Source organism: Dunckerocampus dactyliophorus, chromosome 17, assembly GCF_027744805.1.
Source record: "Dunckerocampus dactyliophorus isolate RoL2022-P2 chromosome 17, RoL_Ddac_1.1, whole genome shotgun sequence".
NCBI classification, from domain to species: domain Eukaryota; kingdom Metazoa; phylum Chordata; class Actinopteri; order Syngnathiformes; family Syngnathidae; genus Dunckerocampus; species Dunckerocampus dactyliophorus.
Window position 1 is genome coordinate 13,564,092 of NC_072835.1, and position 15,762 is coordinate 13,579,853.

General features: G+C 40.0%; 1 protein-coding gene across 8 annotated transcripts in view; it reads left to right on the top strand.

Moving 5' to 3' along the window:
- LOC129169806 (anthrax toxin receptor 1-like) overlaps window positions 1-15,762 on the top strand; it is a 24,802-nt gene continuing 9,040 nt past the window's right edge. For 2 of the 8 annotated variants that reach the window (XM_054756599.1, XM_054756595.1), the window contains exons 1-18: window positions 86-148; window positions 588-989; window positions 4,443-4,514; window positions 4,612-4,683; window positions 4,774-4,855; window positions 4,926-4,959; window positions 5,377-5,456; window positions 6,132-6,200; window positions 6,282-6,362; window positions 7,484-7,544; window positions 7,772-7,870; window positions 10,255-10,324; window positions 10,447-10,525; window positions 12,481-12,576; window positions 12,768-12,815; window positions 13,086-13,178; window positions 14,071-14,238; window positions 15,603-15,683. In XM_054756599.1, the coding sequence (XP_054612574.1) occupies window positions 826-989; window positions 4,443-4,514; window positions 4,612-4,683; window positions 4,774-4,855; window positions 4,926-4,959; window positions 5,377-5,456; window positions 6,132-6,200; window positions 6,282-6,362; window positions 7,484-7,544; window positions 7,772-7,870; window positions 10,255-10,324; window positions 10,447-10,525; window positions 12,481-12,576; window positions 12,768-12,815; window positions 13,086-13,178; window positions 14,071-14,238; window positions 15,603-15,683 (1,449 nt within the window). In that variant the 5' untranslated portion in view covers window positions 86-148; window positions 588-825. Of the gene's footprint in view, window positions 149-506; window positions 990-4,442; window positions 4,515-4,611; window positions 4,684-4,773; window positions 4,856-4,925; window positions 4,960-5,376; window positions 5,457-6,131; window positions 6,201-6,281; window positions 6,363-7,483; window positions 7,545-7,771; window positions 7,871-10,254; window positions 10,325-10,446; window positions 10,526-12,480; window positions 12,577-12,733; window positions 12,890-13,085; window positions 13,179-14,070; window positions 14,239-15,602; window positions 15,684-15,762 lie in introns of those variants that run through there. The other 6 variants (XM_054756596.1, XM_054756598.1, XM_054756597.1 and 3 more) reach the window with 6 other exon arrangements.

Here is a 15,762-nt window from a genome sequence, read left to right on the forward strand (position 1 = left end):
AGCCTGCTAGCGGTTTGGTAAATACTTCAAACAAGGGCTAACCCAGCTGGTTGCAGTTCCGAGCCACTGGCTTAGTTAGCCATGAGCTAATCCTTGAATGATCAGCAGCAAACTAGACCCCTCCCTCGGTACACATGACAAAATACAGGTAATGATTCACGGCTGAAAAATTCATGTTAAAATCTGTTTTTAAAAAAGCATACTATGTGGTTTTGTAGTGGTCGGTGGGGGTAAACCTAGCTAGTTTATGCCATTTGTTGACCCAATTAAGTTCATTAAGTTCTCCTTCAGTCTTCTGATGCAAACCTGTTTGCACAATCAAATTGTTATTTTTGACATCAGCTTTTTGAAAACAAAGCAATTATTCCTCTCAGAACTGTTCTTGTCATGTAACTCAAATATCCTTGTGAAGTGAACGGCATCTTGAATGGTCACCACTAGGTGGCACTGACGGATAAGGATGTCACTTTCACATTCTGCAGGAATTGGAAGTAATGCTAATAAATGCTATGCTATTTTGTTAAGAAGATGATGAAATGTGCGTTATGTATTATGTGGTGTGAGGTAACAGCACTAGTTTGTTAAAGGGATTGGGCTGCAGAGACGGGAGAAGGAAGGCCAGTTTGAAGCTTCACTCCCCCTTTCTTTCCTGTGCACATCTGTTGCTGAGGAGATGGAGGTCTTGATTCCAGACTTCATTGTTTCACAGCATGGCGAGCTGCATCGCTGGAGCTTACTGCTGAGACTTTGAAAGAAGATATCTCCTTCACTGGAGATGTTCTCTTAAAGTTACTGTTTTTTCTTTTTTTCTTTTTACTCCAAGGGATGTCCCGGTGTTGGTGCAGGCAGGTCCTGCTTGGTGTGGAAGTGGGCATTGTGGTGGTGGTGCTGTTGCTTCTGCTGGTCGGTGCTGCAGGACAGAGCCAGGGCGGTAGGGAAGCTGGGTCGTCTTGCTATGGAGGATTTGACCTTTACTTTGTGTTGGACAAGTGAGTGCATTTGTTTTGTACTTGATCAAGGGATTGAGATGCCCTCCAAGGATAATTAAAAAAAAAAAATACACTTACTGTTTTTTTTCTACACTATTGCAAAGTGTATATATAACGGCTGCCAGCTGGTGCAGCTGTGCAGAAGTACTATGGAAAACCTCACTCCCTGACACCTTAAGGGTTGGGCTGGACATCGTGTTGACAGCTCGGGCTTTCAGCTTGATGCCAACCGCTCTCGACACTTTCATTTGGTAGACTGTGGTTCGAGTCCAGGGACGAACCGGAATGATTACATATACAGTAGAATAGGGTAGTTGTAAATATGCCTACACTCTTTACCTTCAGGACTATTTTGGTCCTACTGACTTCCATAATAAACACACATTTTTGACTGATCAAAAAGTGTAAAAATGCTTTATATTAGATTTGTATTAGACTTTTATGAGTTTTGATGTTTTGGGACCTATTTATTTTTAATAAATTATAAACAATAATCATTTCAGCTCCAAAAATAATGATGCATTAAAATAATCATTGTTATCAATTATTGACCAAGACTGTAATAAGATAGATAAATATATATAAATATATAAACTTTCTTTTACAGCTGATTATTGTAGTCAATAATAAAAATCCAAGTCAATAAATACCTCCTTTGTACAAATAAACACCTCCTCTCAAAGAAATGCCTTGCTCTGAATAAACACTTAGTAGTATCCTCTGCTGAGTAAACTGCTTCCAAGCATGCAAATCAATAAACACAACTGCATTCGGTAGCACAATCTTTGTGATAAAATGCACAGTCAAACTGCAGCCACGCGTCACTGAAAGGACAGCTGCAGCCCACATCTCGTCCCAAGCGTCAAGAACCCTTTCTCCATGAGAGCCAGCTGTTCCAAAGAGCATTTCTGGCCGCCTCAGCACTATGGGACTCACATCACAGGAAGATAAATGAAAACACACCAAGAGGGAGGACAGAGAGAAAAATGGAGCAGCACAGCAAGACAAGAAGAAGCAGCAGAGAATGAATGCTTCTTTTGATTTGATTGTTTATATTTTTGTCAAATAACTTACAAAATATTACAATTACCACAAAATATTACAATTACCACATTGACCATCATTATCTTAAAATTAGCATGGTAACTCCTCTGCTGTATGCTAGCAGCCTTTGAGGCACTCTTTTATGGTGTCACCTCACCAGGTCACTGGTGTGTGTGAGTGACAGGAAGGAAAGCTCTGACTCGCTTGGGGGAGAAGTTGTTTGCAACCACCTGTTCTCTTGCTGACTTTTTTCTACGGTAAAAATATATTCAGGTCAATATGGTATATGAAGTATATTAAATACATGAATGTATTTAATGTTAGTAATGCGATCTTTGATCAGTTCTCTTAAGGGTCAACTTGTGACAAAAACTTCTGGAATGATTTCCATGTGTATTGTAGGGGTGGGCCAAAGTATTACATTTTTGAGTGGACTTGGAATTCTATGTCGAGCCAAGATTTTTATCCACTGCTGTTGACATTGTAAAATATGTTTCTTTTGGTAATTTTTCCTAAATTTCTCAGTCCATAACGCATTAATCTTCATAAATGGCATTTTTTTCCCGATCTTTAATTTGTAAGATAACTATGTCAATTAAGTGACAGCTTAACAAATTACAAATAAATACAAAAATATCTACCTCAAAATAAAATTCCTCTAAATACGTGAATAAATAATAGTAATAAACTAAATACAACAATCAACAATAATCAAACATCTTAGTTAGCACACAATAACCTATACAGTATTTCAGCTACATTTACACTATGACTTAATGATATAAAATATTAAATACTAAACTAAATACAATGGTAATTTAAAATACCTATACACAACTACATACAAAACTATGTACAAAAATGATGGGTGCAGGGAGACTTGTTATCTTTTGCAGTAATATAAATTGGGCATTGCTTTCCATTTGAATCAATGTGAACTTCCATTTTAACAGTTGGCAGTAATGGTAATAGCTAGTTCTAATTATATTGTGAGTAAGTGAATTTTTCCTGATTTTTGGCATCCCCTGGAGGCCGAGGCGCCCTTGGCATCTGCTTTTTGCGGGGGTGCAACCACATGACCGAGAGGCAGTCCGCATCACTTCCGGTGATCGAATGGGGGCAGATAACCACATAACATATCAACTCAGTATCTTTGTTCAATGTTGGGTAAATGAATGCGAATAACAGTGCATGCCGTTGAAATTATTTGCTTAAGTTATGTGAGTGTGCATGGTGTGTTGCATGAAAACATAAAATAGTTCAAAAGAAGGGAAGTTTAGCAGACATAATGAATGTTGCAGATGAAGATAAGCCTTATAATGAGTGTCTGCCACCTTACACTAAATCAGGTGGTATAAATACATTCTAGTATGTATCCTTCATCGTTTCACTGCGCTGTTTGGCAAAGTGTGAGGTCCAGAGCCACGCCCCCGGGCTCATGGTGTCTGCTCGCCGTTTTATCTGCATTTCACTCACTTTCATGTCTCGACTGCTCCCCGATCCCTTCCACACTTCCCCGCCCCGTGTGGCGCATCACTGGGCCTGCTTACAGGCGGAACACCTCCCCTGTTGGACTTTGAGCCCTAATGGGTTGTTTGTTGTTGTTTCTTGAACTTTTTTCCCTTCACGATTTTAGTAATAATGTTTTCTAAAACCCCCATTTCTGCGATTTCCAGATGGGAGAACAGCGCTTGCATTCGGCGTTTGCACTCTCACTTTACATGACTTCTAGTTATGAATAATACGCTTGTTTGACCCCCATCTGTTTTGAGCCTGTGACGTCAGCAACCGGATGTGATGTCACATGCAACCTACCAATATACCTAGAAGGTCCAGAAGCAAACATCTGACAGAGCATACAAAAATGAACCTTACGTCTGAGAACATTTGTAGGCTAACGGAGCAAAAGGCAGATCTGGAAGCATGAACGTTACACCAAACAATAATCCAGTGACTACATGCCAATGAAGCAAGGCATAGGACTTACTAATTTCAGATGCAATGCAAATGTGCTTAGTCGCTCCGCCCACCATAGGAAGAGGGAGAAAATAGAAGCAGAATGCAAACCAGTAGAAGAAAAAGTTGACTTAGCAAAATAAAATGCCAACAACAAAATAACAGAACACAGCAGAGACAGAACATGACAATCCCTGTGACATTACATCCATAGGATTAATAAAATTATGATTACAGGTACTACTTTTCTGTTTTTGCACCCATAAAAATTATAATACGGACCGTTGGAGGTTGTCTCAGGGACTACCAAATAGTCCACGGATATGATGCAATTGTATGCAAAGTAATTACAATTGTTGCCACTGATGGACTGCATTTCACTGCTAATATTTTTCAATGGGTATGAATGAACAAATATATTTGAAAAATGTCTGCTCGATGATTTCTTCCCAGATCTGGCAGTGTGCAACATTACTGGAATGAAATTTATTACTTTGTGGACCATCTGGCTCAGAAGTTTATCAGGTATTTGTTGTTGTTCAAAGATAAAAAAAAAAAATATATATATATATATATATATATATAAACATGTATATTAACAGGTACCTTTCTCATTGTCAAGTCCTCAGCTGAGGATGTCTTTCATCGTCTTTTCAACTCAAGGACGGACAGTCATGCCGCTAACAGAAGACAGGTGCCACATTAACACACGCTGTAATCTGTCTTTTATGGCTGTTTTTAGTCCTTTTTATCATAATGTTTTTTTTGTTCTTTGTCCATCCAGAGAGCAAATACGAGCCGGGTTGGCGGAGCTCCGAATGGTCCAACCGGGCGGAGACACCTACATGCACCTTGGCTTCGAAAGAGTGAGAACTCACAATAATGTCAATTTCAATCTGTTTGCATTACACTGATGCCTTAAACTTCTGTTCTCAGGCAAGTGAGCAAATTTACTACGCGACAGGTGATGGTGAGTAGAAGATTTTTTTTTTTCTCCACTCTTAATTGTGTGCTTTTCCTGTGGAGTTCCTGTGTCCATCCAACTAGTACCAGTAGTTTGTTGGGGGTGTGTGTTTGTGGTTGTAGTCTGCAGAAGTGTAAAAATATTAATAATGAATAATAAATAATTAAGAATTAATAAGAATTCAACCTCCGTGTGTACAATGAAAAGTGATTTTAACTGCAAAACATTTGAAACATTGACAACTACAACCATAAAAATGATCTATGTTAAATTAGGAGCAAGATTACCTGTGAAACACAAAAACTGCTGAATACAGCTCTTGCACTGGATGTAATTACATTATATTAGATGTACATTAAGAAGTATTTGTATAAAGTTTGTATTTGTGTTAAGTAGCACATTTTCAATATATCTGTGTTCCAGGCTACCGGACAGCCAGCGTCATCATAGCCTTGACAGATGGCGAACTGAGAGAAAATCAATTTGATCTGGCTCAAAGAGAGGCAAGAGAACTACACTCAACAAAAATATAAACACACCACTTTTGTTTTTGTTCCCATCTTTCATGAGCTGAACTCAAAAGATCTAAAACCTTTTTTATGTCCACAAAAGGCCTATTTCTCTCAAATATTACCCACAAATCTGTCTAAACCTGTGTTAGTGAGCACTTCTCCTTTGCCGAGATAATACATCTACGTCACATTTGTGGCATGTCAAGATGCTGATTAGACAGCATGAGAATTGCACACGTGTGCCTTTGGCTGGCCACAATAAAAGGCGTCACACACACGCATGCACGCAGAGCAGAGAGACAACACTTCCTACACATTTTCTCTTACATATTTCTCATTTCTGCATGTTTCCTGCTGTCATTTTCACAATGGTCCGTGCAGCATTCACATTTGAGCCCGAGTGAACCAAACCACACCAGAGTTGGCTCACAAGACCGAGACCCATCTCTCAAATGGTCTCGAGTTCCTTTTAACCAAAGCAAACATATCAAATGTGAACACATTGTTGGACTTGGTGGTTGATGGGTATGTTCCATCACTACAAGACCCCCCCCCCCCACCCCCCCCCCCAACAATCGCCAATAGCCCCTGCAGCTGCACTTTTAGTGATTTAACCTTTGACATCAACCTGTTTGATGTTTTTTTGTTCTTATTTAAACAAACCAGGCAAGCAGAGCTCGACAGTTGGGTGCCACTGTGTACTGTGTGGGAGTGAAAGACTTCAATGAAACCCAGGTGAATCAACCAAACAATAGCAATAGTGCACAAATGAATGTTATGTGCCACAGATAATCAAAATGGCGCATGTTTCTGCAGCTGTCAACCATCGCCGACAGCCAGGACCATGTCTTCCCCGTGACAGATGGATTTCACACCCTGCAAGGGGTCATTGACTCGGTATGAGAGTAAAGTTCTCACTCACAAAAGCACAATTATCACATTTCGCTTCCGGTAAAAACAGATTTACTATGCACTGAAAATGACTCAACACACAGCCGTTATTGTCTCGTGAGTAGCAAGATCATTGTGTCTTGCCTATATGGTGGAAGCATCATGGTCTGGGGCTGCACAAATGCTGCGTCCACTGGGAAATATGATGGGAAAACACAAATACCAAGAAGAACTGAGCCGCAAGGCAGGTTTACAACATGATAGGGAGCCCAAACAAATCTCCAAGTGCCTTGCTGAGGAAACTGAAGGTGAGGGTGATGGAGTGGCCAAGTATCTCCTCCAGACCTGAACCCACTTGTGCACTTGTGGGTCATCATGAAGTGAAAGGAAGGTGGAGGAGTGCAAGGTGTCTAACATCCACCAGCTCTGCCAGTGATGTCATCATGGAAGAGTATTCCACTAACAACCTGTGCAGCTCTGGTAAATTCCATTCCCAAGAGGATGAAGGCAGCGCTAAATAACAATAGTCCGCTCACTAAATATTCTGACTTTTGACACAATTTGGGCACGGTCATTGCAAGGCATACTCACTTGTGTCGCCAGATATTTAGAAAATAATGGCTGGGTGTTGACTTATTTGGTGGGTACAATAAATCTATAGTGTCACGACTTGGCTCTAAGGCAGCGGCAACCACAAAACAAGGGAGACAGGACTAGCCATACAATGCCACACATTTATTGGCAAGTCTGTGTCTGCCTCAGTCTCCACTGAGTGTAATCAGCATCTGGCTTTAAACCCCAGAGGCTGCACCCGGACCCAGGTGGAGGGAGTTCACCCTCCACTCCAGGTCCTGGATAGAGAGAGAGAAAGAGAGAGAGCGAGAGAGAGAAAGATGGATTAGTAATTCTTATGTTTTTGTACGATTTGGTTTGGATGGACCCTTTGAAACGGATTAATAACCAATCAAAGATCGTGGTACCACTGTATAATAAAATGCTTGCTGAAATGTAAGCGGTTGTATTTATATTTGGGAGAGACTATGCATGCACAGATACATGTATAATATATTTAAATGTCTTGGATTGGAACTTGGATTTTTAAATTTGTTTTATGGTTAATGTTATAGATCCTGAAGAGGTCATGCATTGAGATTCTGGCTGTTGAGCCCTCTAGCATCTGTGCAGGAGGTAAGGAGGATTGTTTTTAGCCTTTTAGCCACTGTTAGCCTGCGCCAGTGCGATTACTGATTCACTAATATTGTTCCTGTCGTCTGGACCGACCCAAAATCCGTTTTCATTGTAAATCTGCCTTGTCTACATGAGGTTTCTTGGCGATAATTCTTATGTTTTTGAATAATTATGGCCACTAACCAACAGAATGATTGATTATTTCAATAACGTCAATGCTACCTCAGAATCTTTCCAGGTGGTAATCAGGGGAAATGGTTTCCTCCATGCCCGTGATGTGCAGAAAGTCCTCTGCAGCTTCCGCATCAACGACACAGTGACTTTTAGTAAGTACCTGCTCTGAGGTCAGAATTTTTTTTTTATGAGGCTCAGTGCAGCGAGTTCATACATAAAAGCGCAAAAATGATTCAGCTTGGAGCTGCCAACTGTTCCTGTGTGTGTGTGTGTGTGTGTGTGTGTGGGGGGTTACAATTAAGACGCCTTTAAGTGGGTTGTACATAAACGCAAAGCCCTCTGCTGTGTGCTGTGCCGAGGCAGAACCGAGCCAAACCAGCATATTTGGCGGTAAAAGTGGCTGGTTGGAGGGGATTAAGTAGCTGAAGAGCCAGATAGATTTCCCAGGAGTTTGGCGAGACGTTTGTCAAGTCTGTGCGCTCGCTGCCTGCGGTATTTATTATGCAGACACGTGATTTGTTTTTGAAACACAGCTTTATAGAGCAAATAAAAAAGATGATTTAGCTGATTTATTGCTGTGGCAGTCAACAAAGACACAAGGAGGAAGGAACAGTGGAGTATATGATGTAAGGGTGCGTTCATACTTGTCATGTTTACTCTGCAAGTATGGTTTGTTTGGTCAAGTGTGAATGCCATAATTAGAACCCTGGTGTGCACCAAGCATGGTTCGGTTCAGCTCAGCTCACTTGAACACTACACAGATCAGTGTTAAAATAACATCATGCAGAAATTAATTTCTAAGAGAAAATGCATAGGGAGTGCTGTCTCTTTGCTCTGCTTTCTCCCTGTGTGACAATAAGATGGTAAATATCCAGGAGAAGAATGTAATAATAACCTGTGTATTCAACACAGCAGATGGGATTTTGGTTGAGAATATTTGACTTTTGTCACATAATATGTGACAAAAGTCCATACTTAGAATCCATACTGACAAGTCCATACTTTATGCACATATTCTTTACTGCGCAGCTTTTGGTCCCATGACAAAAATACCAGTTTAAAAAAATCTGCACAGACGACAAATGTGAACGCAGCAAAAGTGTGTGTGGTAGGAAGACAATTGAATATAATAACATGGATCTTTATTATTTTTTGAGCCAAAAACGTCAACCTGCCAATTGTTTAAATTTAGACCAGTCTGGTGGGTAATGGGTGAGGGAAAAGTTCTCTGTTGTCCCCCCTCACCCTGCTTAAGATCAGCTGGTATAACACTCAACCCTTCTCAGATGTCTGAAGGGGGGAGGATGTGGATCCCATCGAGAAGGAGCGGCGTCTTTGCTCACATTTGACACCCTGCTCCTGGACCCAGTGTAAACAAACCACAGCCCTGCTCGTTGGCCTCCTTTCTCACTTGCAAAAGGGGAAGTGCAGGAATTTAGTTACAAAGAGGAAAAAAATGTCTTGATTTCATTGCTTCAGAAATGCATCACTCTGTAAAAGTTGTGTAAAAGTTTGTTGAATGCAGTACCTCCGTTTTTTTTCCAAAGTCTCAAAATCAATCACAAGCTTAAAGGTGCTGTCTGCCTTGATTTGGTACTGTATGGGGGGCTAACTTTCAAGTGTGTATATTCCACACTCTTCCTGCTCCAACATTGCAAGCCACGCCCCACATAAAACACACACACACACATTCATTAAGTTTGTTGTCAGCAAACAATAGCAATCTGGCATAGTTTAGCTACTAACAATTGACTGTTTAGCCTATCACAACCACACAATGACTCTGTGCACGCGTGACGGACATGTAGTGGTTCCGAGACAGCGTGGAGTTTATTCAAAATTTTTACAAAGTTTAACTTCAAATTGTGACAAATATAGACATTTATTGGTTCAGTCTATTCTTTTAAACCTCTATTGGTAACATATGCTACCCGGAGATGTTGGTGATATAGTTTTTGGTTGAAAAAAAGTTTGAGACAAAGAGGGATAGCATCTATAAATATCACTTTACAAACCTTGCAATGGTATATCAAATTAAAGAAGATAGTATTATGTTATTAACAAGCTCCATTGGGAGATTTTTTTTCAACAAACGACATGTTTAATATTGGTTTAGTGGCCATATGTGTTACTTGGCATCGCTATATAGTTGTGAAAGAAATTGTAATAACAAATGGAATTCAAACACTTTTTACATGTAGAAAAATCTCTTTCCTTTTTGATAATAATTACGTATGTGAACTTCGGCGGATTAATCACATCATGAAGCAATTGAGCCATGATGGTCAGTCTATATCCTGCATTACCTATACATTTTACAATGTTTCTGTCAGTTTCTTACTCCAGTATTATTTATTTATTTGAAAATGGTCACATTTAAACACAGGAAGTGAATGAACTCAGTAGTTGCTGAGACTTGGGGAAGGTATAAACCGTGTGATATTCGTCAGGCTAACCTGTTGAACATGTTTGAAACAAATAGACCATAAAAACACACACATGCTGACATATTTTGGCTTTAACTATCATTGCACAGTGAAAAGGCCTTTGGTGGTGAGAGACACCTACCTTCTGTGCCCAGCTCCCATTTTGGAAAAAGAAGGAACGTAAGTAAAATGCACTATCCCAATGAGCGTGAAACTACAGGAGTGCTCATTTATATACAGTACGGCCAAACTGTCAGGAAAAGTTATTAATGTCATTCACACGCGCTTGTTGTTCTCTGCAGGGCCGCCACACTCCACGTCAGCATGAACAATGGCCTGAGTTTCATATCGAGCTCCGTCACCATTACTGCTGTCACTTGTGTGAGTATGACGCTAAGGGCGAGAAGAAAACTAAAGTGTCACCCTCCAGTTGTGCGTTGACGTCACCGTTACATTATATGCCTCCCAGTGACTCTCAGGTTCTCTTTATCTCCCACTGATCTTAAAATCTTGGAAGATTTGAAAACCATCTGCCACACATACACCTTCCTCTTTATGTTACTGCATTTCACCAGCAACCTGGACTTGAAGATACGATGGAAAGTAATATTTTAAACCTCATTTTAGTGTGCACACCCATGATGCATAATGAAATGAAATTAGAACCCCTAAAAGCCAAAAAAATGTTTACTCAAACCAGACATTTTTGGCTCAAGCCAGGTCGGCTGTCACCTTGATTGCCAAATCGGATGGAGAAATATTTTAGTCATCAATTGACAGACACCCAAGTCTAATTCCTCGTGTGTGTATCTGTTATCAATTATACACATTACTTTGTGAAAACACTCCTGCTCTTAGTTTGCATTCTCTATTTTTGCCTTGGAGGGGTTGATTGCGTCCAGATCATTCTCCATGGACATACGAGAGAGGAAAGGCTGTATTTTAAGGAACACTATGAACATTTTACTGCTGGGAAAATGCGATATCTTTTAATGCACGTGTGTGGGTGTATCTTAAAATGAAGTACAGTAATCCCTCGTTTATCACGGTAAATTGGTTCCAGATCCGACCATGATAAGTGAACTTCCACGAATTAGGAGTTTTTATATATAAACCAAATATTTTCGTAGTTAGGGCATGGAAAACCTGTTTACGGCCTTCTAAATACAGTTTTTAACATTATTAGAGCCCTCTCGACTTGAACTAACACCCCTATGGTCACCTTTACACCCATGTTACCCAATATATTAGACATAAGAGTAAATAAGCCATTTAATACAACTTGTGCTTGTTACTATAAATGTGTTCCCTAAGGGAACTTAGTGACGGGTGACAGGAAGTGATGTCAGGGTTCAGAATTGAGCTTTGGCTTGGCATGGGTTACAGCCGTAGCAGTAGCTCGTGTTTTTATTAGGGATTTTTCTTTGGGAATATCGTGACTGTTGTGAGATTACTTTAACCTGTTCCGACGATCAAGTCTGGTGTTTGTGTCTCACCGTACATTACAGTAACATTCCTGACACCTAGTGACCAGTGTAGACTACCACATATCATTCACAGCGTTGTTGAATGCATCTTTTGAATGCCTTGTATTTGTAACTTAGTTCGTTTCGTCATTGTTATGTTTGAAAATCCTTAATTTTGGAAAAAGTAAGTAATCTTATAATTTTTTTTGTAATAATAGGCTGTATTCAACCACGAAACAGCATGATTTTATTATTTAATATTTTTTTTTTGGAAAAACGGTTATAGAGTGAAGCTGTGAAATTTGAACCACAAAGTGGAGAGGGACGACTGTAGTTATCAAGACATATGTGAGTTAGAAGAGGCCCTTACACAACTTAGTGTAAAGGAAGATGAATGTGCCAGCATGTGCATGGTAATATACATTTACAGATAAATATTATATACCGTAAATGCTCCAATTAAAGCCTCATTTAACAGGTCCTATAGTTGTTGGGTGTGTGGTCTACACAAGCAAATAACCACAAGGGTCTCTAACATTTACGCAAGGTTCTGATGTAGTTTTTAACAGTTCCACTAGATGGCAGCAGTTGCATTTGAAGCAGCAACTTTATCTGACTCTGGGTGCGCTTTAAAACGTTACTACTCAACTTACCTCCTTACCACTATTACAACATTGGCTCTGTCGTGGCTGTTTTGTACAATATACTTATTAAAAATAAATGACCATGTGAGCAAAGAGAGCGACATTTTCCTTTCCATTTTGTCCAATTATGACCTCTTTTCACATCACAACATATCTGCTATAATTAGAGCATTTCCGGTAGATTAATTAGGCTAACTAAATTACGAGGGTGTGTCTTTCTGAACAGTCTGACGGGACCTTTGTGGCCATTGCTCTGCTCATCCTGCTGCTCCTGCTCATCATTGCTCTGCTGTGGTGGTTCTGGCCTCTCTGTTGCACTGTGGTAAGACAATGCACAAGTGCACTCACTGGACACAACACTAGGTACACCTGTACAATCTAGGAAGAGTTTTATGAAAAAAGATCTGCCTGTTAAACACTATCATACTTAAAGAGAGTGCCTTGGAATGTTAAAACAATAAAAAATAACATCCTTTCAGAATCTCAATTTCAAAACCTCTCATAATTGCCAAGCAGGTCATTCATGAGCCACCTCCACCACCGATAGACGACGACTTTTCTGTAAGTGATTTTTATAATTTCATAGACCGCCATCTCCTAAATATGCCTGTATTATTCATGTCCATGCACTGTTTACTGAAAGGGTAAATACCAATACGTATGAATAGGTTCTTCCCTAGTTTTGTGGAAATTGGTTAGAAGTTGTTAGTAGTGTTATCCTGAATGCAAAACAACCAAAACCAAACGATGCTATTAAAAACATTGCAAGGTAACGTGTTTGACATTTCTATGTTGCAATTGTAAAACCCTTGCACTTTCATTCTTTTCTAGGATGATGAGGATGACTTTCACAAGAAGAGATGGCCCACAGTGGACGCCTCGTACTACGGAGGCCGGGGCGTTGGAGGCATCAAAAGAATGGAGGTAAGTGGAATGGGCATCCAGAAGGCAATATACATACAAAATATGTAAGAAAAAATAGTTGGCAGAGCTTTGTTTTAAGATGTGTAGAGAAGCCTTTTTTTCAACTTATCCTCTGTGAAGTGTTGGGCATACACGGGGTAACTAGCTAACTAGGGGTGGGTTCCAGCCAGTATCATGCCCTTTTTCTTCATGACATAATGAAACGAAGGAACTTCAAAAGTTAGTGTTCGAACGCCTCGTCCCTCAAAAGTAGCGCAAAATAGTGAGGGAGATGATAGATTTTTCTCATGTTTGGTGCTCATAAAACAGGCTCTAGGGACACGTGATACTTTTGGCACATCAATAAAAAAAGTCCATTTTGAATAACCCTTAAAATCTCTTCCACTTCCGCTATGCTGCATGTGGACACTAGGGGGCGTACTTACATGGCATCTGTGGATTGCTATGGCATGCTACAATGCTTTAGTTCATTTCCTCCTTTGGCGGTGCTTTATGACCACATCTGTCAGCATTTACATGCACTTTGCAGTGAATGTGAGATTGTGCTTCATAATAACAGTCGACAGCAGACTTTCGTTTAACCACTGCGAGCTGAACCACACAAATGAGAGGTCAAGAGGGGTCGCACATGTGTCCAGGATAATGAAACGTCAAGGAGACAACATGAAAGCAGATCTCAGGAGGCTGTTGTCCTGCAAACAGAGACTGATGGAAAATACAAATTTGTTTAAAGGCTTCATGACTTGTTGTGTAATGGACTGCTCAAGGTCACTTTGACATCACCCCTTTTTAACTTAAATGTGCTGAACAGTTTGTTTTCTTGTAGCTGTTGTGGAAAAAATTAGGAAGATTGCTTACGTTCTTGTTAGTGAATTTGGTTGTTTCATTGCAGGTCCGCTGGGGTGACAAAGGCTCGACTGAGGAGGGAGCCAAGTTGGAAAAAGCTAAGAACGCTCGGGTTGTGATGCCTGAAGAGGAACCAGAGCTGCCTCCTTCATCGCGGTCATACTACCAAATGCGAAAACCCACACACCCTCACAAGTGGTACTCTCCCATCAAGGTGCTTGCATTTAGATTACATTCCATTAAACTGGATGCATGCACAATCTAATAAACTCTTATCTACTAAGGCAGACAAAATATTAGAAACAACTGCCAGTATGATGCAGTTGTACACCGTTAAAAACTACAACCCTGTTATTAGGTTATCTTCCAAGACCACCCACAAACAGCAAAAAAATGGTAATTGAAACGCCCATAAAAATGTCTATTTTTGACACATGGCTTGTTGACTGTCATTAATAATTATTATATTAGATTCAGCTCCAGAACGTTTCTAGTCTTTCTTCAACTACCACTCTTCAATAGCTAACAACCCAAATGCATAGAAGCACAATCCAGGTTTAAACCCTAAATATGCCCCACACATTAAACCTTAATTATAAAATGTATAGGTATTCACCACTAATGAATGATAATGGAAGATGATTCTGTGTCTGACGGCACGTCCTTACGTGGTTAAAATGGGGAGGCTCTCAAAAGGGCGAGATGTCTCCCGGAATTTAACCAGTTTTGAGTGGCAAAGGTACAGTAGATGTGTGTGTTCAAGTTGAAGAACTGGATTTATTAAGCTGTGGCAACATCTGAGAAAGTTATACAGTTTCACTTTTGCATTTCACGGCACACAACAAACATGCATTCAGGGACTGACAAACAAATGTGAAATCGCTTGACAAAAAAACAAAGACATAAACTTGTACAAACTAGGATTTTTAACAGTGGTAAATGTATGCTATACATTTTACCTGTACGTATTACCTCACATATTAATAAATGATTACCAACTTAGGGTGACTGAGATCTGTTTTCTGTGGGGGGAAAAAAAATTCTGGGGAAGAAATTTGTGGGGTTGTGAATGCTGAATCACGAATATGTGGAGGTCTACCGTGTACATATTATTGAACCTACTAAAATGTCCGGACATTCTTACATGTCCGAACACACTTTGGACACCCCTGTGATAAAGGTTCTTTTATTGCATCCTGCTCTAAAGCACATAAAATGCCTGCTCTCAAACCTATTTTATGATTACCATATGCCCAGAAATTAAATATATTACTGTAATAATTGGAAAAAAATGCCTATTAATCTACAGCCAGTATCGGTGTCCAGTTTTGCCAGGAAATGGTTGAATAATGTGTGTTTTCTAACGTATCAGTCAGCTGGTAACGAGAAGCAGACGTTGACTAAGCTCACTCCTAAATATGGAATCTTTTCAGCAGGTGTTACTACTCACAAGAATAACATTCTTTCCACCAACCAAAACTTGCCAGGGCAGGACATGGCAGTCTCACACGCACACACACGCTGAATGTCAAACACAGCCGTTTAATTGAAATGTGTATGTGTCTCATGTACTTACAGGGCAAACTGGACGCTCTGTGGGTTTTCCTGAGACGAGGCTATGACAGAGTGTCAGTTATGCGACCTCATCCTGGAGACAAGGTGAGATGTTAAATATAAAAGAATGAAATAAAAACCTTACAGTGGACGCTCTATTGTTAAACAAACAAACGAAAATTTG